At 43.4% G+C, this 22,633-nt stretch overlaps 1 protein-coding gene across 3 annotated transcripts in view; it reads right to left on the bottom strand.

Moving 5' to 3' along the window:
• TGFBR1 (transforming growth factor beta receptor 1) overlaps positions 1 to 22,633 on the bottom strand; it is a 51,453-nt gene that overhangs the window by 9,809 nt on the left and 19,011 nt on the right. For all 3 annotated transcript variants that reach the window (XM_056520742.1, XM_056520741.1, XM_056520743.1), the window contains exons 2-8: positions 19,623 to 19,871; positions 16,606 to 16,845; positions 7,334 to 7,564; positions 6,544 to 6,711; positions 5,025 to 5,181; positions 3,179 to 3,303; positions 2,598 to 2,728 (exon numbers count right to left, since the gene is read on the bottom strand). In XM_056520742.1, coding sequence (XP_056376717.1) covers positions 2,598 to 2,728; positions 3,179 to 3,303; positions 5,025 to 5,181; positions 6,544 to 6,711; positions 7,334 to 7,564; positions 16,606 to 16,845; positions 19,623 to 19,871 — 1,301 coding nt within the window. The remainder of the gene's footprint in view (positions 1 to 2,597; positions 2,729 to 3,178; positions 3,304 to 5,024; positions 5,182 to 6,543; positions 6,712 to 7,333; positions 7,565 to 16,605; positions 16,846 to 19,622; positions 19,872 to 22,633) is intronic.

Below are 22,633 nucleotides of genomic sequence, written 5' to 3'. Positions count from 1 at the left end.
CACAGAATGTAATAAGGGGTGAAGTGAGCATCTACACCCCACTGGTGTTTGACAGATCTTTGGAACAATGGGCTGTGCAAATGAAAAATTATATTTTTCTTTTTCATGGACCACTGTTCAAAAAATCTGTCTGGGGTGTAAATGCTCACTGTACCCCTTATTACATTCTGTGAGGGGTGTTGTTTCCAAAATAGGGTAACATGTGGGGGGGGGGGGGTGTCACTGTTTTGGCACCATGGGGGCTTTGTAAACACACATGGCCTTCAATTCCAGCCAAATTCTCTCCCCAAAAGCCCAATGGCGCTCCTTCTCTTCGCAGCCCTGTAGTGTGCCCACAGAGCACTTGACATCCACATATGGGGTATTTATATACTCTGAAGAGATGGCGTTACAAATTTTGGGGGGCTTTTTCCTCCTTTTAAAAAGGTAAAGTTGTGTTCTACACCAGTGTAAAAAAAAAATTCACATCCAACTTTAATGAAAATTCGTCAAACACCTGTGGGATGTTAAAGCTCACTCTACCCCTTGTTATGTTCCGTGGTGGGTGTAGTTTCCAAAATGGGGTCACATGTGGGTATTTTTGCGTTTATGTCAGAACCGCTGTAAAATCAGCCACCTCTGTGCAAATCACCAATTTAGACCTCAAATGTACATAGTGCGCTCTCACTCCTGAGCCCTGTTGGGCATCCGCAGAGCATTTTACATCCACATATGGGGTATTTTCGTACTGACGAAAAACTGCATTACAAATTTTTTTTTTTTTGTTTCTTCCTTTTAACCTGTGAAAACAACATGGGACAACACCAGCATGTTAGTGTAAAAAATTACATTTTTTTACACTAACATACTGGTGTAGACCCCAACTTGACCTTTAAAACAAGAAAAAGTCCCCCAAAATCTGTAACGCAATTTCTCCCAAGTACGGAAATACCCCATATGTGGCCCTAAACTGTTGCCCTGAAATTCGACAGGACTCGGAAGTGAGAGAGCGCCATGCGCATTTGAGGGCTGAATTAGGGATTACCCTACAGCAGTGTTTCCAAATCGAGCTGCGGTGGAAAACTTGCAGCATCTCAAACTTGCAGTGGAAAACTTACTGAAAACCCGCCTGTGTGAATGTACCCTGTACAGGGCGGGGGGTGCTGTACGTAGGGAGGGGCAGGTGCAAACACCTCTCCAGCTGTTGCAAAACTACAACTCTCAGCATGGACTGAGACCATGCAAGCTGGCAGTTGTAGTTTTGCCACAGCTGGAGGCACAATGGTGAGGAAACACTGAGTTAGGTAACAGACAAACTCTGTCCTTAGTCACCAGTGTGCCTCCAGCTGTTACAAAACTACAGCTTCCAGCATGCATGGTCTGTCAGTCAGTTTTGCAACAGCTGGACGCACACTGGTGGGGAAACACTGAGTTAGGTTCTTTTGCCTAACTCTGTGTTTCCTCACCAGTGTGCCTCCAGCTGTGGTAAAACTACAACTCCCAGCATGCACTGATAGCCAAAGGGCATGCTGGGAGTTGTAGTTATACAACAGCTTGAGGGACGCAACTACAACTCCCAGCATGCTGAAACAGCAGTTTGCTGTTCGTGCATGCTGGGAGTTGTCATTATGAAACATCTGGAGGACCACAGTTTAGAGACCACTGCACAGTGATCTCCAAACTGTGGCCCACCAGATGTTACAAAACTAGAAATCCCAGCATGCCCAGACAGCAAATGGCTGTGTGGGCATGCTGGGAGTTGTAGTCTTTCAAGATCTGAAGGGCCACACTTTAGAGATTATAAACTGTGGTCTTCCAGATCTCAAGGCAAATTACCCAGATCCTTAAGGATCGGGGATACGCCCTGCATCCCCAAGAAGTTATAAATTATACTTTGTTGATACTGTGATCTACTGCAGATTTCTTGTGCAAATGTACATGCAGGAAATCCACAGCAATTCCATCTAGCAAGCATTTAGCCTAATGGGTTGTTTTCCTACTTCTGGGTTGAAATCAAGAAAATATTCTGGTTGCCTTATGCTGAGATCTAATGATCCATGTTCTGAGGTATACTTTATGTCAGTGTTTCCAAACCAGGGTGCCTCCAGCTGTTGCAAAACCACAACTCCTAGCCAATGGCTGTCCGGGCATGCTGGGAGTTGTAGTTTTGCAACAGCTGGAGGCACCCTGGTTGGGAAACACTGCTCTATGTTATCCACCATTTGGCCACTGTGAAGGTCATCTAAATTCACAGGAAAAGAGACATTACCACAAAACTGCCCTTTATTTATCACTCCCAAGATGCAGTTGTGGTGTTTTTTCCACAATAATAGAGTGTATTAGTCTTGGCGTTTTATCTCCGGCCTTTTTCTCTTTACAAATCATGTGATTCTTTCATCAATAGAATTTATATAGAAGAAATGGGGGACAATAAACAACAGAAAAGACGCCAAATGCCCCATGAGCATAAAAACTCTAAAAAGGATAACACGAAAAAAAAAAACACAACACACCTGGTTATGGCATTTTATATTTCCATACTGACTGTCAGCTAACATTTGGGTACATCAAGTGTTTTCCCACCTCTAATGTTTAGATATGCTCCTATGCATACTTACTTCACAGCTCTGCCATCTGTTTGGAATGTTTGGCCTCAGTTTCTGTTCACAAACCACTTTCCGCATTTCCTCAACTGATGGATCAGATGGAACGAGGTCATAGTAAGGTAACTGATAATCTTCATGGATTCCTAGAAAATATATAGCAACAAGTATGCTCAGTTAAATGCTATGATATCATTGCTTATGCTTATATCTATTAACGGAACATGCTAAGATTCTACAGATATACACAGAACTAGTTGCTGTTATTTACCAAATAATTACATGAAACTAAAACTAGCAGGTCATTTAGCTAGGCCACAAATACAAGAGTCACAGCTATGAAAGGAGGGTGCAAAGGGCACAACTCCCATCTGTAAATGCAAGGCCTTCTACTTCATTTGAAGTGAACAGTAACATTAGAAACTCTGTTATTGTAATCCATTTACAGACTACAGGCAAGAAAGTGATGGTGATTCCTTGGTTATGAAAACCCTTAAAAACATTACACTTGAGACCGTGAGACCTAAAAGGTAATGGAGATTTGAGGACACAGGAGGCTCATCCACAAAACAGCAATAAAGAAAATCTAGACTTACCACCTATTGAACAACGGCGGGCTATTTCCCAGAAGACTAATCCCATTGCATAGATATCGGCTCGCTTAAAGGACTCAAAATGTTTCATGTTTATAGAATCATCAAGAACCTCTGGTGCCATGTACCTATAATGTGAATAGAAATAACCTGTTATGTTCTTCCTAACACATTGCCAAACCTTTCCATGCTTTGTGTCTGGTACTGCCGCCAAGCTCATTGATGTGAATGGATCTGTGCTGCAATATTATGACCTCTGCCATTGTTTTAGGAGAAAATCAGATACATTTTTGTACTCTTGGACAAATGCATGCAGATTTTTAGCTGTTTTCTAGCAATGTTTTATTATCATCATTAAAAGATAAGCCATCAATAGATCTGACCAGTGATCAGTGGGGCCGGTGCGGCCCGTCGATCAGTTTCATCACTGCCACATTGAACCCGCGATACACAAACAGGCCCTAAGCAAATGGTTTCATACATTGTGCAGTGGCCATGCTGGGTTACCACAGCTGCAATTCATTCACTTCAAAGGGAGTGGAACTGCAGGGCCCAGCATGCCCCCTACGCAACACACAGAGAAGTCTGCTTCCAGCATTGATCACTGTGTATTGTGGGTGCAACAATGTGTAATGTGGGGTCATACCAGGTCGGTCCCAGTGGGTTATGACAGCCGGAATCCTGGGTTAATAGCGTGCAGCACCGATCGTTGTGCCGCGTGCTATTAACCTTTTAAACGCGGCATTCAAATTGATCGCCGCTTCTAAAACAAAAGTAAAAGCTTCCTAGCAGCTCAGTCGGGCTGATTGGGACCATCGCTGTGAAATCGCGATGTCCCGATCAGCTAGAACGTGAGCTGAGGTCCCCTTACCTGCCTCCGTCACGTCCGATCGGCGATTGATTGCTCCAAACCTGAAATCCAGGCTTGAGCAACCAATGTTGTGTCTCAATGCATCACACTGACACTCAGCCTATCGCTGACAGATTCAGGACATCGCTCCGGTCGGCGATTAGCTGTACCTGCTTGATGCGCGTACCAAGAAAAAGATGCCGGCGGAATCCGGAAGTGGAGCAAGATACCAGGGGGGCATCAGAAAGTAAGTCCCCTTTGCTATTTTATATTCTGGGTGCCCAGGCATAAAAAGTAAAGTTTTTCCAGTTGAGATGTGTCCTTTAATTTTAATGATGGAAAATGTCCCAAAAGCTTGTCCTGAAATATATTTGCATCTATATAAAGTTATATCTGTAAATACGACTTGTGTGAAGTCCTTTTGGTTATTTTCCTGTACGGAGGTGCTCTTGATCCCTTATTTTTTAGCATAGGGAATTAACATTAAACGTTAGAAATATGTTGTCAATCACTAACATACAGTCAGAACATAAATGTTTTGTTTTTATACTTCAGGCATTTCATAGTGACACCTTAGAAGTTTTGACCTGGTTCAGGTGCTGAAACCCCTGATGATCACTAAAAAGAAGTAGCAGCGCTAAGCTGAATGCTGTGCCCCTTTTATGCTGAAAGGCTCTGCTTGAAGAGAGATGGAAGCAGGAAATTGATTTATAGAGTCTGTAAGACATTCTGTAAAGCAGATTTCCTTGGATAGCAGATCAGAAACAGAGCACAAGTGTTCTGCTCCTCCTTTTTAGCAATTGGGGGGGGGGGGTCACAGCACCCAGACCACCACAGAACAAACTTGTGGCATGTTCCTATTACATCAGAAATCTGTAAAAATTATAGTATCCTTTACACTTTCACACTGGGTACATTTTTTGCTTTGGCTTTACTGTAATATCTCGGACCCACCATTACTATTATGTTTTGTAATAATTTCTAAATCAATCAATTTACCTTTTTGTCCCAACTCTGTGATTTGGTGCAATGTCAATTGTATCTGTAGCAGAATCATGTCGCACAGCTAAACCCAGATCTGCAATGCAGCAAGTTCCATTTTTCTTAACCAGGATATTTTTTGATTTAAGATCTCTATGCGCAATAGCTGGTTTTCCTATTTAAAAAACACAAAACACAAAAACATACAATTAACTTCATGAGGACACAGCCAAATTTTCATTTTTTTCCCTGCTCTGCCTTCTAAAATTGCACATTACAATTATAACATTACCCAATTTATGTAGGGTTTTTGTTTTATCTTACAGCTTTTTTTTTTTATTTTACTTTCTACAGACCTGTGAGTGCTCATTTTTGTGCCATGATCTAAGGTTTTTATAATTACTATTTTTGTTTATCACTTATTAATATTTTTATTATGATTTATGATATATATAACTGCTTGGCACTGATCACATAATTTAAATGGTTAAGTGAATTGCATCATTTAAACTGTTTTCTGACTGCTGATAGAAGCCGGGTGCCGACTACTATGCGGAAAGCTCAGCTATTGGGGGGCGTGAAAGAGTTAAGAACACATATAGCCATCAGACATAAATTAATGGAACTGTTGAAAACAGCTCAACATTCATTTGGCAGTTTCCAACAATCTCATTCATTTCTATGGGGAGTGGCAGTGGCAAACTTATATTCCATAATTTTTGGTAAGAGAGATAAGACTAATCATACTACTGTTAAACAGCTTGGTGACACCTGCCATACAGTATAGTAAAGGTGTGCTAGGGATGGAACGAGTGCGCTCAGAAGCAGAGTCTGTTCCATACACTGTGGTTGCCAACCTGACACTCACCATCAGGGAACAGATCAGAGATAACTCAGATGCCAGCATTTAAAACCCCATAGCTGCCGTGATCAGCAGCGACCATGCCATCTAGGAAGTTAGCAGTTGCATGCCAGTCCCTTCAGGCTTTCCAGTAATGCAGTCATAAGGTGCTGAACAGTTGTCAAGGCAGCCAGGGGCTTTCTGAACGCTTCCATGGTTGCCATGATTTTACTCTACTGTTAGTAACAAATCATGTGGAATGCCTAGTTTTAGATTGTACACTTAGGCTCTTTTTACACTGCATCTTAGTGTCTGTTGGAGATATACATCAAGGGAATTTCCCGAGGTATGCCTTAGGCATAGTTATAATGGCTGCCACTTAAATGTTAAGAAAAAGTATACTACTCAGTATTTTGAATAGTATATTTTGAATAGGGTTCTATGGATACTTTTTCCATATACGATTGATTTCCCCATGACATAAAGGAAACAGGCATTGCGTGAAAAGAGAGTTTCCTTTATACACTTCCTACAACTTAAATCCGTGTTTCCAAAACCGGGGTGTCCCCAGGTGTGGCAAAACTACAACTCCCAGAATGCCTGGACAGCCGAAGGCTGTCCAGGCATTCTGGGAGTTGTACTTTTGCAACATCTGAAGGCACCCTGGTTGGGAAACACTGACTTAGATAGTCATACCTTGCGTCCCAACAATCTCCATGTGAAGATGAGCCAGGCCACTTGCTGTGGATAATGACAGCTTTAGCATTCCTTCCACAGTCACAGTATATCTGTTTAGGTAATCAAACAGCGAACCATGTTCATGATAGTCAGAAACCAACCACAGCTGAGTCCATGTTCCATTATCTGTAGAAACAAATTGGGAATCAATATGCTATTACAGTGTAGCCCTTTTTATACTAAAATACTTTAGATAACAGCAGAAGAGTGTGAAGCTACACCAGTTAAATGGTGAGATCTGTGAACAATGTAGAACCTCCTAGTAGAACCAATGTAGAACGTCCAGTACCTCCTATTAAAATACATGGTTTTTGTAACTACTCTATTGCATTTGACGGAAAAGGAGCATCGTATGGCCTTTATACAATTTAATTTTGTTTATTTTGTTATGCCACCTTATGTTGGACTAGGTTTTCTTCACCTTTTGTCACAGTCACGGGAAGACCTGGTTTTGCTCTGCAAACTGCTGCACTTTCTGCTCTAGCAGCTCAGAAAGTCTACTCGTTTCCATGAATCCGTGTTACACATCGCATTCATCCCAACCTATTTCCCAACCTCAGACTATCTTTCTCTTATCATGAAATATGTTGATGATCTAACCAATGATGCGCTGACACTGAAGGAAGGAGGAGTGGTTTGTCGTTAGCTTTGCACAATTATAAAAGAGGAAACTATAGCATCCAGCAGTCACAGATGAAAGGATTTTGACCAAAAACCCCCTTAAAGTTAGAATACAGAGTATACAAACCTTTGTTGTCTGCTGCAATAAAGCCAAGGATATTCTCATGGCGTAACATCACCGTTTGGTAGATTTCTGCCTCACGGAACCAAGAACGCTCTTCCCTTGAAGAGAATATTTTCACGGCTACTTCTTCACCTCTCCACTTCCCACGCCATACTTCTCCAAACCGACCTTTACCAATGCTTTCTTGCAATACTATTGTTCTGGCAATAGTTCTTTGCACAAGTAATGGGAGACCTTGGATTACAAAGATCAATGACATTACATACAAGCCATTTAAAACAAAAATTTAAATTCCTTGAATACATATTTCCTAAACATACAATTATTTAAATGGTCACTAGTGTTACAAACCGCTTTGCTCCATGTGATAGCCTAAGTGATTCCTAATATAATTGCCAATCCCTTCATTGACTAAAAAGAACCGCTTACCCCAGAAAGACAGCTCTAAAACCTTTGCCACTAGGTACCTACCTTCTTTGTAATCAGCTTTCCACTGCCTGTTGTCAGAGGAGATTTGTCTCTAGTAATAAGAAAGCAATGCACCATTTCATAAAGGTGAAATTTGGCTCTGGAGTTCATTGCTATTCCACAAACAAGAGAATGGTCTGTGGGTCCCAACCATGAACAAGTAAGGCCCTTTGTGCAGCTGCTCCATTTGTATTCAATGGGGGACATGTATCAAAGATTTTACCCCTGTTTTGTGTGTATTTTTTTGCACAAAATTTTGTGCAAGCCCTTTTTTTGCGCATTTTTTTGCGCACGTTTTGGTAGAGCGTGTCGTCCAGATGTGGCCAAATCAGGGTACCTTGGAGTGACATCTATAGTACACATGGATTTATTACCTGCGTACTTTTCCTTTGCGCCAAAAATTTTGACGCAAGTGCGTCTTTTCCCCCGCAAATATAAGCCAACTTTAATTGCACGTAGCGATCCTTTCTATTTCTGAAGGAAAGTTCTACTAAGGAACCACCGGAATGTTTTTACTTTCCTATCTCAATTCCTCATTTGGTTTTGCTTTATATTGCTTTTTACTCCTTGGTTATTCCAAAGCACTTTTAAAATAATTTGCATATAGAACATTTGTTTACAGTTCAGTTATTCACTAGATCACTTGTATATTGGTATTATTATTTTATGATCCAACAATTTAATACATTTACATAGGAAATGTTTGATAGCTTACTTATCATTGAACAAGCTCCGTCACATTAAAATAGCTTTGTAATCCACTTAACACTGTAGATCATTCTCCTTTTATTTTTAAAATTTACTGCTTTCCGTTATACTTTTCCCCAGCGCCCGGTAAATGGTGGCTATCACTGATAGCCAGCCATCTTACCATGTGACCACGGGGGGGGGGGTTTCTTTCTCTCCCCCCCAGCCAGTCAAATCTGACTAGCTGATAGCAGCGCGGTGTGTGAGTTCGGATCACGGGGATCGGGACACACACCGCTCTGCTAAGTGTCCCTTACCCGTCCCCCGGCGTCACTTACCCGGCCATGCAGTATCCCGAGCGGTCCCGGCGCGAGCAGCGTCCTCCAGGCGGTCCCGGGGGTGGTGCGTCCCTGCGGTGAGTTTGCAGCAGCAGGGCGGCATCTTCATTGGCAGCAGTGAGATCGCCGTAAAGCGATCTCACTGCTGCCTCTGGGAGTTTCAAAACTGCAACTCTCAGCATGTCCAGACAGCCTTTGGCTTTCTGTGGATGCTGGGAGTTGTGGTTTTGCAACATCTGGAGGCACCCTGTTTGGGAAACACTGGCATAGAATACCCCTATGTCCACCCCTATGCAAAACCCTAATTTAGGCCTCAAATGCGCATGGCGGTCTCTCACTTTGGAGACCTGTCTTATTTCAAGGCAACATTTTAGGGCCACATATGGGGTATCGCCGTACTCGGGAGAAATTGCCTTACAGATTTTGGGGGGCTTTTTCTCCTTTTACCCATTATGAAAAGGAACAGTTGGAGTCTACACCAGTATGTTAGTGTATAAAAATAAAATTACTTACACTGACATGCAGGTGTTGCCGCTTACTTTACATTTTCACAAGAGGTAAATGGGAAAAAAGACCCCCATTTTTTGGGACACAATTTAGCCAGAGTACGGAGATACCACATATGTGGGCGCAAAGTGCTCTGCGGGCGCACAACAAGGCCCATAAGGTAGAGTGCACCATGGACATTTGAGGTGATTTGCACAGGGGTGTCACAGATGTTAAATGAAGAATAAGGACATTGGTATAATTGATGTGTTATAATTGGGTGCAAAAAGTGGTATTATTGTGAGATTAAAACTCTACATAATGAAGAAAAAAAAATTCTAAAACTAATAACGAGGACACATTTACTGTTTATCTGCGCCAAATTTAGACAACAGGCAGAGGGGTAAAAAACTTCTATTATACACTGGAAATGATACATGTCCCCCAATGAGTCCAATGGATATATTCTACTTTTTGTGCATGCACAGTCTACTATTTGTAGGAAAATGCAGTGGGAACAGAGCTACAGCATGATGAGAAGATTTCTATGAGCCATTGGATTTCCATAGGGGACCATAAACAAAAGGTAAGCTAGCATTTAATGTTAAAACTTTTTATTTATTTTTTTAATTTTTTTATCAGATCAGTCTCTTGCCATGATTGTCAGAAGATGTACTGGAGTTTTGCTTTACTACACGTTAACTTATAAGTGGTTATTGAAGAGAGGTTTTCCATGTTGCAGGTCCAGCCAAGCATATGCAGTCAACCAATAAAATAGCCGTTGCATGGTCAACATATGAGCAAACATGGCTCAGTTATGGAGATCAACTAATCACTCCATCAGTTTCTATCTTAAGATCCTCGCACCTCTATTCATGGTTATTTTAATAATTGAAGTGGACTCTGTAAAATGCTTTATTTCAACAGTTGGTACTGGTGGGGTTGCAAGCTGTTGGTCCTCTACTGATCAATAAGTGATGCACATTCTAGTGAAACAAGTACTTTCTGCGAATGTGAAATCCTTGCAGACTAGACTAGATTTTATTGCCAGTAGGGAAAACAATACACAATTATGCATTTATTTTATTATTATTTGTAAATGCATTTGGAAAGTCTTTAGACTTTTTGTTACGTCAAGGCTTATAGAGTAAGAGGTGCTATTTCAGCTGTCTAAAGTAAAGACAAAATAAGTCCCAGAGGCCTGATGGGCTACGTCCAAAGATTTCAAAAGAGCTTAGCGGTGTAATTATTATTTTTTTTAACTGATCACTGAAAACAGGAGGAGTAGTCACAGAAGATCTGAAATTAGCAAATGTTGTCCCTATTCACCAGAAATGTAGTAGGAAGGAATTGGACAACTATAGGCCAGTAAATCTGAAATCAATAGCAGGCAAATTAATACCATACTGAAAGACCATCTAAAATCCCATGGAGTACAAAACAAGAAACAACATTAGTTTACTTCAGGGAGATCATGTCAAACTAATCGTATTTACTTTTTTTCATTGGGTAACTAAAATAATAGATGGCGGAGGGGCAGTAGTCATCGGTTAGGCTGGGTCCACACTACGTTTTGTCCCATACGGGAGCGCATACGGCAGGGGGGAGCTAAAAGCTCGAGCTCCCGTATGTGACCGTATGCGCTCCCGTATGCCATTCACTTCAATGAGCCGACCGGAGTGAAACGTTCGGTCCGGTCGGCTCATTTTTGCGCCGTATGCGCTTTTACAACCGGACCTAAAACTGTGGTCAACCACAGTTTTAGGTCCGGTTGTAAAAGCGCATACGGCGCAAAAATGAGCCGACCGGACCGAACGTTTCACTCCGGCCGGCTCATTGAAATGAATGACATACGGGAGCGCATACGGTCACATACGGGAGCGCGAGCTTTTAGCTCCCCCCTGCCGTATGCGCTCCCGTATGGGACAAAACGTAGTATGGACCCAGCCTTATCAAGATTTTAGGAAGGCCTCTGACACCGTCCCACATAGAAGACTTATCAATAAACTGCAGTCATTGAGCTTGGACTCCCATATTGTTGAGTGGATTAGGCCGTGGCTGAGTGACAGACAACAGAGGGTTGTAGTCAATGGAGTATATTCAGAGCAAGGTCTTGTTACCAGTTGGGGACCTCAGGAATCTACTGGGACCAATTTTTTAAATATCTTCATTAGTGATATTGCTGAAGGTGTTGATAGTAAGGCGTGTCAGCTGTAGGAAGAGTCCGGGCTGTTCCCAAGTATTTTAGTTTGTTTTTTTTATTAAATATAGGATTCTGTGTTCTCAAGAACTTTCATTGCATTAGAATTTGTTTGCGTCCTCATCTCTAGATCTTTGCTTCCACACATTCCTGTCTGAGCTCTACAGGCAGTTTTTCCCCATAATGGCTTGATTTTTCTCTGATATACATTGTCAGCTGTGGGACCTTACACATAGACAGAGCTGTGTCTTTCCAAATCCTGTCCAATCAACTGAAGAAGTTAATACAGTGCTAAATTTCAAGTGTTATAGCAAAAGGTTTGAAAACTTAAAAGTGTACCTCTGATGCTTTTTTGACAAAATGATGCATGAACTGAGGAGTCCTTCTCTCAGTCGTATATAACTATGCAATATGAAACATTGCTTCCCGCTCCATCTCAACAGGGCCAGACACAAGAGTGATACTCAGTATAATGTAATTCAATGGCACTGGGTCCCCTGCTGGAGACAGAGCAGGATGTCCCATCTCCTTTTTCATGGTTACCAATGCACAGAGTATATTGATTTTGAGCACAGCTCTGTCATTTTGCATTAAAATTGAACATGCTATTTTCAGGAACAACTTGATGTCTATGCAGAACTTTTTCTTCTTTTTAATAAATCTACATAAAAAGTTCTACATAGGAGCGCATGCGCGCAGCTCACGAGTAGGCAGCACCTGATGCGAGCTCCGTGCTGACCGGAGATCATCAGCCCTTAGCAGCGCCACTTGTGGCTCCTATCTGGCAGAAACTTACCTCGTCGTGGAGGGGAACATGTCCCGCTCCTCTAGGAAGCGGACTCAGAAGCTGACTCAGGGGCTCTCTCAGTCGATCCCCAACATCTTTAGAGCGGGGCCTAGCTCCAAGATGGCCGCCGCGCGCCCCTTCTCGCCTGCTCAGCAATCTGATGGAGATGACTCACCTGCTGCTGACGACCTGTCTCCGGCGGCTATGTACCGAAACATCAAGGCCATGTTTCAAACCTCCCTGGCCAAGGCGGTGTCGGACATTTCGACCCAGATCCAGGACCTGGGACAATGAGTGGCGGACACGGAAGCGAAACTGGATGAACTCACAGACGCTGTGGAGACTGACCGCCATGATCCTGACGACCCACTCCGACCTTCTCCGGGCTCTGGAGCTGAAAATTGAGGATCTCGAGAATAGATCCCGCCGGGCCAACCTACGTGTTTGGGGACTCCCGGAGGAGGTTGTGGACCTCGGTAAGACCGTCTCTGATCTCTTCTATGCCCTGGCCCCGCAGCTCGAGCTGGAACTGCTCGGGTTTCACAGAATTCATAGGGCGCTTGCCAGGCCCAAGAACCCTGACACTCCCAGAGATGTACTCTTGAAATTGCATTATCCGGAGGTTCGGGACACTTTGTTGCAGGTGGCTAGGAATGTTCCCGTGCTACCCGGCGTGGCGCCTACTGTCTGCCTGTACTCTGACCTGGCTCCCTCTACATTGGCACGCCGCCGAGAATTCAGGCCGGTCACCCTGGCACTTCGAAGGGAGGGAGTGAGGTACCGCTGGGGTTTCCCCTTCTCCCTCACGTTTCAGCTACAAGGCCGGACTCATGTGGTCAAGACCTTCCCCGATGCCCAGGCCCTCTTTACACGTGTTCATGTTGCCTTGGTGGATCCCCCACCCCTGCCGCAGAGACCGAGCTGCCCGACTAGAACCTGGGCTGCGGTTTTCAAGGATCGACGTCCTTCTCACCGGTCACAGAGGCCTGCCACGCCACCGTGAGGATCCCTCCTACCTTTGGGACTCTCCCTATTTCTTGCTAATGACTGGTTTGTTGTGTTCACTGTCGGGATGCTATCCTGGTAAGAGCCTAACTTGATGTGTCCCTGGTTGTTATGGGTGTCCCCACTCCTGAGCTGGACATTATTGGAGGCTGCGAGATTCCAGACTCGTGACGATTTCCAGTATACTATTAACCTCAGCCTCATCCTCTACCTTGGGACGCTGAGCTGCCATTCTGTTATATTGACTGCCCCATGTTACTCCGCATATGGTCCGGGACGTTTTTTGGCAGCCCAGTGGTTGTCTCGCCCTTTCCCTAATGCATTTGAAATGTTTTCCTCTTCCCTTCCCTCCAGTTCTTTCCTTTTCCCCCTTTTCCATTCCCTTCTGCTTTCCCTCCCTAGCTTGTCCTCTTCCTCTCCTTTTCCCCTTTTTTTCTATTCCCGTCTTATCCCTCCTCAACCCCCTTTCTTTTCCTCTTGCATCCTTCTCTCCTCCCTTCGTTCTCCCTTTCCTCCCCTCTTTCCCTTCTTTTTCCCTGTCTCCTGTTTTCCCCTTCCGCTGGTCCTCTCCTTTCCCTCTTTTCTCCTTCACCCTCCCTTTCCCCTCTTCCCCCCCCCCCTCCCCCTCCACTCTCTATCTATTCCTCCACCTGTGCCAACTTGCACTATACTGCTTTGCTGGGCTGTCTCTGGTTCTAGTTACTGTGACTCCACCCCCATACTTTTGGGTTCGGGAAGTAGGACGGTCCATGGGGCTCCATGGATTGTCTTTCCTGAGACACTGGTCATGTTTTTTATGTTTTGTTAAGGTTATTATTATTTTTTTTTGTTCTGTCATTTAGGTATGCTGGCACTTTGTTGAGCTTCGGGCTCCCCCTTTTCTTCCGACAGGCTGACACCCACGGTAATTGTTTGCTGCTGTTGGTTTATGCTACCTTTAGCCCTCTATTGTTCCTTAGTGATGAGTAAGGTACTTTCACATAATGTACGGGGCTTTAATTCCCCACATAAACGCAGCAAGGCATTTAGGGACTACACACGGTTCCACCCTGACGCCATTTGTTTACAAGAAGCGCATTTTGTTAGAGATTCCTGCCCTCGTTTTTAACATAAATCTTATACCCGTTTTTATATGTCCTCTTATGTCTCTAAGTGTAGAGGGGTGATGATTCTTCTCCACAACTCATTTCCTTTTCAGCTTCAGGAGACCCGGGTGGACCCGGAGGGCAGATATTTGATATTGTTGGGGAACTTGTATGACAAAGTTTTGTGTTTTATTGTTTCTTATGCTCCTACTGACTCTCAATTGGTCTTTGTTCAGGCTATCTGGGATATGGTTGCGTCCCTGACTTTCGATATCTTTATTTGGGCCGGCGACTTCAATATGGTTTACAATGGTAAGCTGGACCGTTCTAATACTGCCCCATTTCGTAGGTCAGGTACGCAACAGAGACTACTTACCTCCCTATTCACCGAAAACTCCCTGCTAGATGTTTGGCGGGAGCATAATGGGTCTATGAGGGGATATTCATATTATTCTCCTGCCTACCATCATTACACTAGGATAGATTGGGTTCTGTCCACTACACGTATCTTACCTCAATTATTATACGCTCGCCATATCCCCGCTGCATGGTCTGACCATGATATGGTTCTGGTGGCCTTCAATTTTATGAGTCCCCTTTCTTTTCCGTTTAGATGGCGCCTTAATGAGTCATTGCTGACTATGCCTAGAGTGCAAAGGCAACTAGAAGAGGACCTTAGCACCTACTGCCTCTCCTTCTCATTGGGTTTGGTTGGCTCACAAATTTTTCATCAGGGGCCGAATAATTTCTTTGGCTACTGGGATTAAACGTGATAGGACAGGCACACAACGGGCATTAGAGGCTAAATTGCTTAGATTGACATACACACACCAGCAGGATCAGTCTCCGTACCTCTTTCGACAACTTCAGGACACCAGGGCCCAGTTGGATGCTCTCTAATCCACAGTAGTGGAGAGAGCCCTTCGCTGGACTAAAGCGACTTACTATAAATTTGCTAACAAGCCCGATCGCCTCCTAGCGGCCATGCTAAAAAAGACATCATCTATTAATAGAGTGCATAGCCTCCAGCTGCGCCCTGGAGTACGTTCTTCACATCCTGATAAGATTTATATGGCTTTCCTCTCTTACTATTCAACTCTTTACACCGAACCTCACCGCCCTTCTTCTTTCTCGTCTTCACTTACTGCCTTTCTCTCGCCAATACCTCTTCCTCAACTTTCCCCTGACGCCAGAGACCTTGAATGCCCCCTTTTCCCCCCCGAGGAGGTCTCAGCGGCTATATCTAAACTTACAGCTGCGTATTACAAAAAATTTGCCCCGCTGCTTATTCCCCATTTAGTTTTGCTCTTTAACTCCTTGATAGCACCTGACCCCCTCCCAGTGGCGGGATGGTTGTCCTGCGCTGAGCCGAGGTAGTTGCCAGGTGTCCTTGATGGAAACGGCCTTGAAGGTTCTTAATAGGACGTACTTAGTCCCTGTCTGGTTGCATTCTATTTATCCCACTATATCACCTCTTTGTTTTCGGTCATGTGGTATGTTAGGTACATTTTATCACACTTGGTGGTCCTGTCCTGCGGTTTCAACCTTTTGGACGCGGGTACTTGACCTTCTTGATTCTATTCTACCTAGTCGAGTTCCGAGGACACCTGCCTTCCGCCTCCTAGGCTCCCGGCCTCACAGGATGTGCTATAAGCCGTTTAGACTTGCTCAGCACATCCTGATGGCTGCCAGGATCCACATAGCCTCACAGTGGAAGCAATCGAGTCTTCATATTGGGACTGTAATCTCTAGAATAAACCAAATAATGATTTGCGAAAAACTGTCTGCAATTCGGGATGATATGGTGGAAAACTTTCACACAGTATGGGACCCCTGCCTGTCCTCTACATATAGCCCTGATATGTCGCACCGCTTATCACTTTATTGATAGCAGCTACTCAGGAACTCCGTTTGGGTGTCAGCCTGCGATTGTACTTTGCCGTCCTAATTCTCACTTATATTTCAGAGGGAAGCCGACTTGTGCCTATATTCCTTGTATGTATCACTAACCTTTGTGTTATGTTTTATTGGTCCACGGACCATTTTTGTTATGTTGTTTGAAGCAATATTTCTGTCTCAATAAAAGCTTCATGGTTTGACTGTTAAAAAGTTCTACATAATGGTTTTCACATTGTCATTATGAGGAATTAAGTGCACATTGATGGAGCAAAAAAGTTAATTAATTATATATTTTATCCCTTTAAGGTTATAGAACATACCTGAGCCAGATCCTGAAGTGGTCATATCATATATTAAGTCTTTAAGAGTTGTCCCTTCAGATATAAATGGCCGATCCAATGAAGGGTCTTCTTCACTAGGAACACGGTGATGGATAACTGTACGGTTGTGGCATATGTACAGAATAAACATCAGAAGAATACAGATGAAACATACAGGACCGGCGATAATAGCTGCCAACTCCACAGGGGTAAAAGTGGTAAAAGACTTTTGTGACGAAACTGTAAGGAAACATATTAGAAAGTTAAAAATTACAGTTTATATGAGGGTTTTTATTGCAAAAAAAAACTGCTGTTCCAGTATCTGGATCCCCGCTGTTCATCGCTTTTTGGTAATGTCAACATGCAGAAAATAGGCACTGAGGTGGGTCACTGCTGTGGCCAATGACTGGCTGAGCGAGCATACCCTTCCTGTTGAGACATCACCAAGAACATATGAGTAATAGGGACCAAGGCATTGCAGGAAGAGCTGTGTCAGATGTCAGGCAGGTTATGTTGCATTATTTTTAAAATTTTAACCCCTTGAAGACATTTTTATTATTCCCTTTATTCCTCCTCACATTCTAATAGTCAAATCTTTCAATTTCCCACCTACAGGGTCCCACAAGGGCTTGTTTTATGCAGGATCAAGCGTACTTTGTAACAACATCGCTCTTTTTACAGTTATATCTACATATCCGCTTGGAAATTTTCGCCTGAAGAAAGGGGTTGCTCTTTCTTCAGGCGGAAATCCGCACGGAACACATTGCAGTCTATGGGAGACTGCAGTGTCCGCGCGGTCCTAGCGCCGACTGATTCAGTCAGCGCCGGCCGCACTCTGAATCTCCGGGCGGAAATTTTCTGCCCGGAGATTCCGTAGTCTGAACCTAGCCTAACAGCACGGAGGCAGGTAGGGATCCTCTGGCCGTCTTGTCATCTGATTGTGACCCTGCAATCATGTCAAGGAGGCCCCAATCAGGCCACACAAAGTTAATCAGCATCTCTTTTTTACATTTTAATTGCGGCATCTGAAAGTTGAATGCAGGGCAATACCAACTGTACTTACTTGGTATGAAACACGCTCAGCTTGTGATAGTGCTTTATACACCTGGACCAACACCAGAGTGTACATTTAGTCCAGGGGTTAATATTTTTGTTTTTCCTGATGGAAAATACCACTAAGACTATGATCACATACAATATGACAGATTACTTCGCTTACAGGCTCAGCTGATCAAACTGCCTCAGGCAGATCATGATTGGCTCCTGTAGCCAGGAAACCAGAGGCCTGAGAACAGCTGCCATCGGTACCCCGCGATCGCATTGAAGCGCAGCCTCACTTCTACCTGTTGCAGTGGATGCATGGCCATTCATGAAAGCTGGCTCCACCATGGAGGACACCAGCACCAGAGCCAATGTCGGTTTTATAGAATGATGTACATGTATGGTGGTACGTGTCTAATGCACAGCATGCCACACAGTACATATATATCACTCAGAGGGGTTAAAGACCAATTTTAAGGCACATCTGTATGCCATCAGTACACATACTGTTTGGACTGATGATAGCAATTTAAACATTAAATCAGAGAAAAAAAATAAAAAATGTTGATGTATTTAATACCTTAAGGACCGGTACGCCCTTGGTCTTTGGTGCTTAAAGGGGTACTCCGCCCAAGACATCTTATCCCCTATCCAAAGAATAGGGAATAAGATGTCTGATTGTGGGGGTCCCACCGCTGGGAACCCCCGCCATCTCTCCTGCAGCACTCTGTCATCTGCTGCATAGAGCGAACTTCGCTCCATGTCTGATGACGGGCGATACAGGGGCCAAAACTATCGTGATGTCATGACCCCGCCCCCTAAATGCAAGTCTATGGGAGGGGGCGTGGCCCACTCTCAGACTTGTATTTAGGAGGTGGGGCGTGACGACACAATACTCTGGCCCCTGTTTTGCCCGTCATCAGGCACAGAGCAAAGTTCGCTCCATGCAGCAGATGACACAAGGTGCTGAAGGGGAGATTGCAGGGTTCCCAGTGACGGGAACTTTGCTCTGTGTCTCGTGATCGGACATGTTATCCCCTATCCTTTGGATAGGGGATAAGATGTCTAGGGGCAGAGTACCCCTTTAAGGCCAAAATGGGCTGAGTCCTTAAGGGGTGAAAAGCATAAGCCAACCTCAATAATAAAAGGTTTAAACAACCCATTTTAAAAGTTTTAACATATCTGGCACGAGCATAAGAATGTCTGAATAGTTAAAATATGATACTCTCTCCTGCAGGTGATCGACAAAATTAAAATACAACCAAAATGTAAGAACCAATTATTAAACATTTCAGAAAAAAAAATGTAACAATCTAAAAGTATAAAAAAAGATCATGTGTATATATAGCAAAACAGTTTCAGATGTGTAATAAAATTTCATTAAAAGAGATACTCCGGGGAACTGAACTTATCAGACACTTCTCCCCTATCTGCACAAATGTGTCATTCTGCATATTCTATACAGCATGTGTATACTGACTGGCATATATAGCTATTTATTGATGGTTCTATTTATCTGACACCCACAGATAGTCTTCCATGGAATAATTCTTGGACCCTTATATCATTAATATTTTTCGGTTTTTTTGCCTTCAGTTTCCTTGCACTATTTTCAGTCACTGAGTAGGACTGCCCACATGACTACTTGTAGGATCCACAAGAATACATTACTCATTATCCTTAAAATTATTTCTGAGTAGGACCCCCCACATGAGCAGAATAGGCAGAATTTTCCATAAATAAATCTATCCTCGCACTTTTCCCACAATACTATAAGTCAATGTGCCAGTGACTATGTTAGGGGGAGAAGCCCTTTCTTTTTAAAGGTGTATGGTCTACTATGAATGACTGTCAAGGGAAAGCTGGGTGAATGCAAGGTCAGTTGAGTCTTTCCAACGTATTACATTTGGGTCAACCACTAGGACTGATGGGCACTTGACTTGTTTTCAGGCATACAGTCTAACCTGCACACTTACCTGTAGGTGATGGAATTCTTGTATTGCAGAAATCTTTGTTACAGCAATGTGCATTATTATTTATACCATTGTTATTGGAAGAAGCACACATGAATGGTCGGTCTGGAGGAACAAGATCAGAATTGGCAACACACATGCTGTTATGGGTTTCCTTGCCATCTAGATGTATTAATAGAGTTGCTATGCATAATCCATCAGTCTCACAGGTCTGGTTGTCTTTCATACAGTGCTCACAATGACATTTTAATGCTGAAAGAAAGCAAAAGAAACACACATAACAATATGAAAAAATTATAGAAAGCAAGTCTTAAAATGTAAATGTCAATTCGGTGGTTGGTCCAGGTGATGAGACCCCCACTAATCGCTAAAATAAATGTAGAGAAGAATTCAGCTGAAGATGGGCTCCATAGAAATAGGGAAAAAGCAGGAAGACACAATTCTTTTAACTCCTCAATAGTGATCGGTATCAGCATCTGCACTGTAACTGATGAACACTTGTGAGAACCTTTCTGAAATGACAGTCAGGCTGGGTTCTATTATCAAATCACCACCGGGTCAACAGAATGGAGGAGAACGCAGGTTTTTAAGAGCCTGTGTTTGGCCTAGAAACCTTCTGAATGATGGAAGCAATCTCTGATAAGAAATAAAAGAAGTTTATTTAGCTCCAGCATTCCAGCAGTGCCTGCGGTGTCCCGCTCCACTCCCCAACTGCAATCCTCATTCTCTCAGAAATCGTGATGCTTGGGCCTGGGGGGACGTAAGGGCACAGAGTGTAAAACTACAACTTAGCCAATCACTGGCCACTGCAATGGCCCACATCAGCCAGTGATTGGGTAAGTGGTTGTATGACACTCGGGGCCCCAACGTTACTCCAGGCCCAAGCATCACAAATTCTGACGCTGTAGGCACAGTGGAAACGCTGTTTTTTTTATGTAGAATGAGGAAAGTTGTTAAAAAAAAAACTAGAAAAATAAAATAAACCTGACAGAATGGAATGGCTGTCATATATAAAAGGGATGTTGATTTAGGGTATTTGCTGCGTATTTTCGGCAGCTGATTTTGCTACATGATGAATTGACTTCAATGGGTAGGAAAAATCACCCTAACCTTGACCCTAACCTCAAGAAAAATTAGGAGTGGTCTCTTCACTTTTTCCAGAATTATGTATACACATTAGGGGTGTGAATCACCAATAATTTGGCGATTCGATTCGAATCGCGATACCAGGGTGGCGATTCGATATATCGCAATATATTGCGATACTGTCATGTTGGCGATATATCACGATATATCGCGATATTCCCTATTAAAAGCTTGGGAAAACTTATTCTAGCTGAGAAAGAACAAGATCCCGCGAGAGTTGTCCTGTGAGTGCGTACGTTCTCCTTCCTGTTTGTTCTGAGTCTGTAGTCTCGCGGTAGCAGCCTGCGAGTTGGACAGAGCTGATAACAGGTACACTGCCAACTAGTGGTCAGGAGTTTAAGTGTTATAAAAAAAATAAGACAGACAAATAGGACTGTGACTCAGTGAGTGAAATACAGTAAATGTTAATTATAATAATTTATAAAAAAAAAAAAAATCGATTCTCAGAATTTTAAAATCGATTCAGTATCGCGGAACAAAAAATCGCGATAATCGATTTTTTCTTACATCCCTAATACACATTACTTTAAACTGTTTATCTCCTCTGTTCAGTGTGTAACCCAATAAAGCTCCCAATACAATAAATTGGGTCATGGGGTTACATCAGGCCAACGCACAGCATATTTTGCAGGTCTATGGGTGACAGACACCATTATACAAATCCATCATGGCCTCTGTTAAACATAGACGTCAGGAGCTTTTTCTCACATAACCTTATTAGCATATTGAGTTTAGCAGATTATTTTCTGTGTGGGTTGTTGATAAATTATAGGGGACATCTGTCACAGCATGCATACACAAACACTTCCAGACAGAAAGACACAACACTGTGGGAAGGCTGGATGAGAAGTTCCTGGAAAGCTAAAGCTGCTTATTAAAATACAGTTATATCCTTATCAAATACCTTGAAAACAACACTGTTACTCAATAGTCCTCATGTACTAGGTTCCCTTCTTTTCATAGGCCATTTGTATTCATTTTTCCCTCATATGCATGAATGTGTTTATAAAGGTTGTAAAACTTTGGTGGTTTTTCTTTATTTAACCTCTCAGTCAACCCCTTAAAGCGAACCAGACAACCGATTCACTAGCACTAAACCCAATATACAGGGTTCAGGGATGTGGAAATCCTTTCGCCCAACGCCCGGGACATGTAGTTCCGGGCACTGCGCAGGTGAATTTTTCATACATTTAGCCCTGTATCGGGCTAGACGGGCCGGACCCACTTTATTTTTATAATGCCAGTGTGAGGTGCAGACTGACGGGAGGAGCGGGCGCAGACTTGCATGAGACGCAAGTCTGCACCTCACACCGGCGCTCATGGTGTACAGAGCGGGCTCCTGACTCGAGCCCGCTCCATACCAGACGGCCCCTGGCTGATTTCATATGCAGGGGGCCGCAGCTTATAGCCCAGCATGCGGCACTCGCCGCGGCCAGCTATTAACCTTTTAGATCACCACTGTCAAAGTTGACAGCGGAGTCTAATGTTTCCTTATAACCATCCCTGGTGGTCTAGTGGGGTGGGGGGGGGGGCTTGGGGGCGATCCCTTGTGGAGGTAGCCAGAGGGCTTACCTCTGTATTCATGACTGCCCCCTTAGATCTGCATTTGATTGAGCCTGCCTTGAGCAGGCTCAACCAAATGAACACAGATCAAGGGAGTTCAATAGAACTGCATTGATCTGTATGAGGAATCTAATGATTCCTCCAAATAAAGTGTATTAAAAAAAGTTTCATAAAAGTCTTAAAAAAACACCCATTAACCCCGTCCATATTAAAAGTTCATATCACCCCCTTTTTCCCATTTTCCATATAAAAAATATGTAAACATAATAAAAATAAACATTTTTGGTATCGGCGCCTGCGTAATT

The sequence above is a fragment of the Hyla sarda genome, chromosome 5, assembly GCF_029499605.1.
Source record: "Hyla sarda isolate aHylSar1 chromosome 5, aHylSar1.hap1, whole genome shotgun sequence".
NCBI classification, from domain to species: Eukaryota; Metazoa; Chordata; class Amphibia; order Anura; family Hylidae; genus Hyla; species Hyla sarda.
The sequence above is the reverse complement of the archived record's forward strand: the minus strand, read 5'-3'. Positions and strand labels throughout refer to the sequence as shown.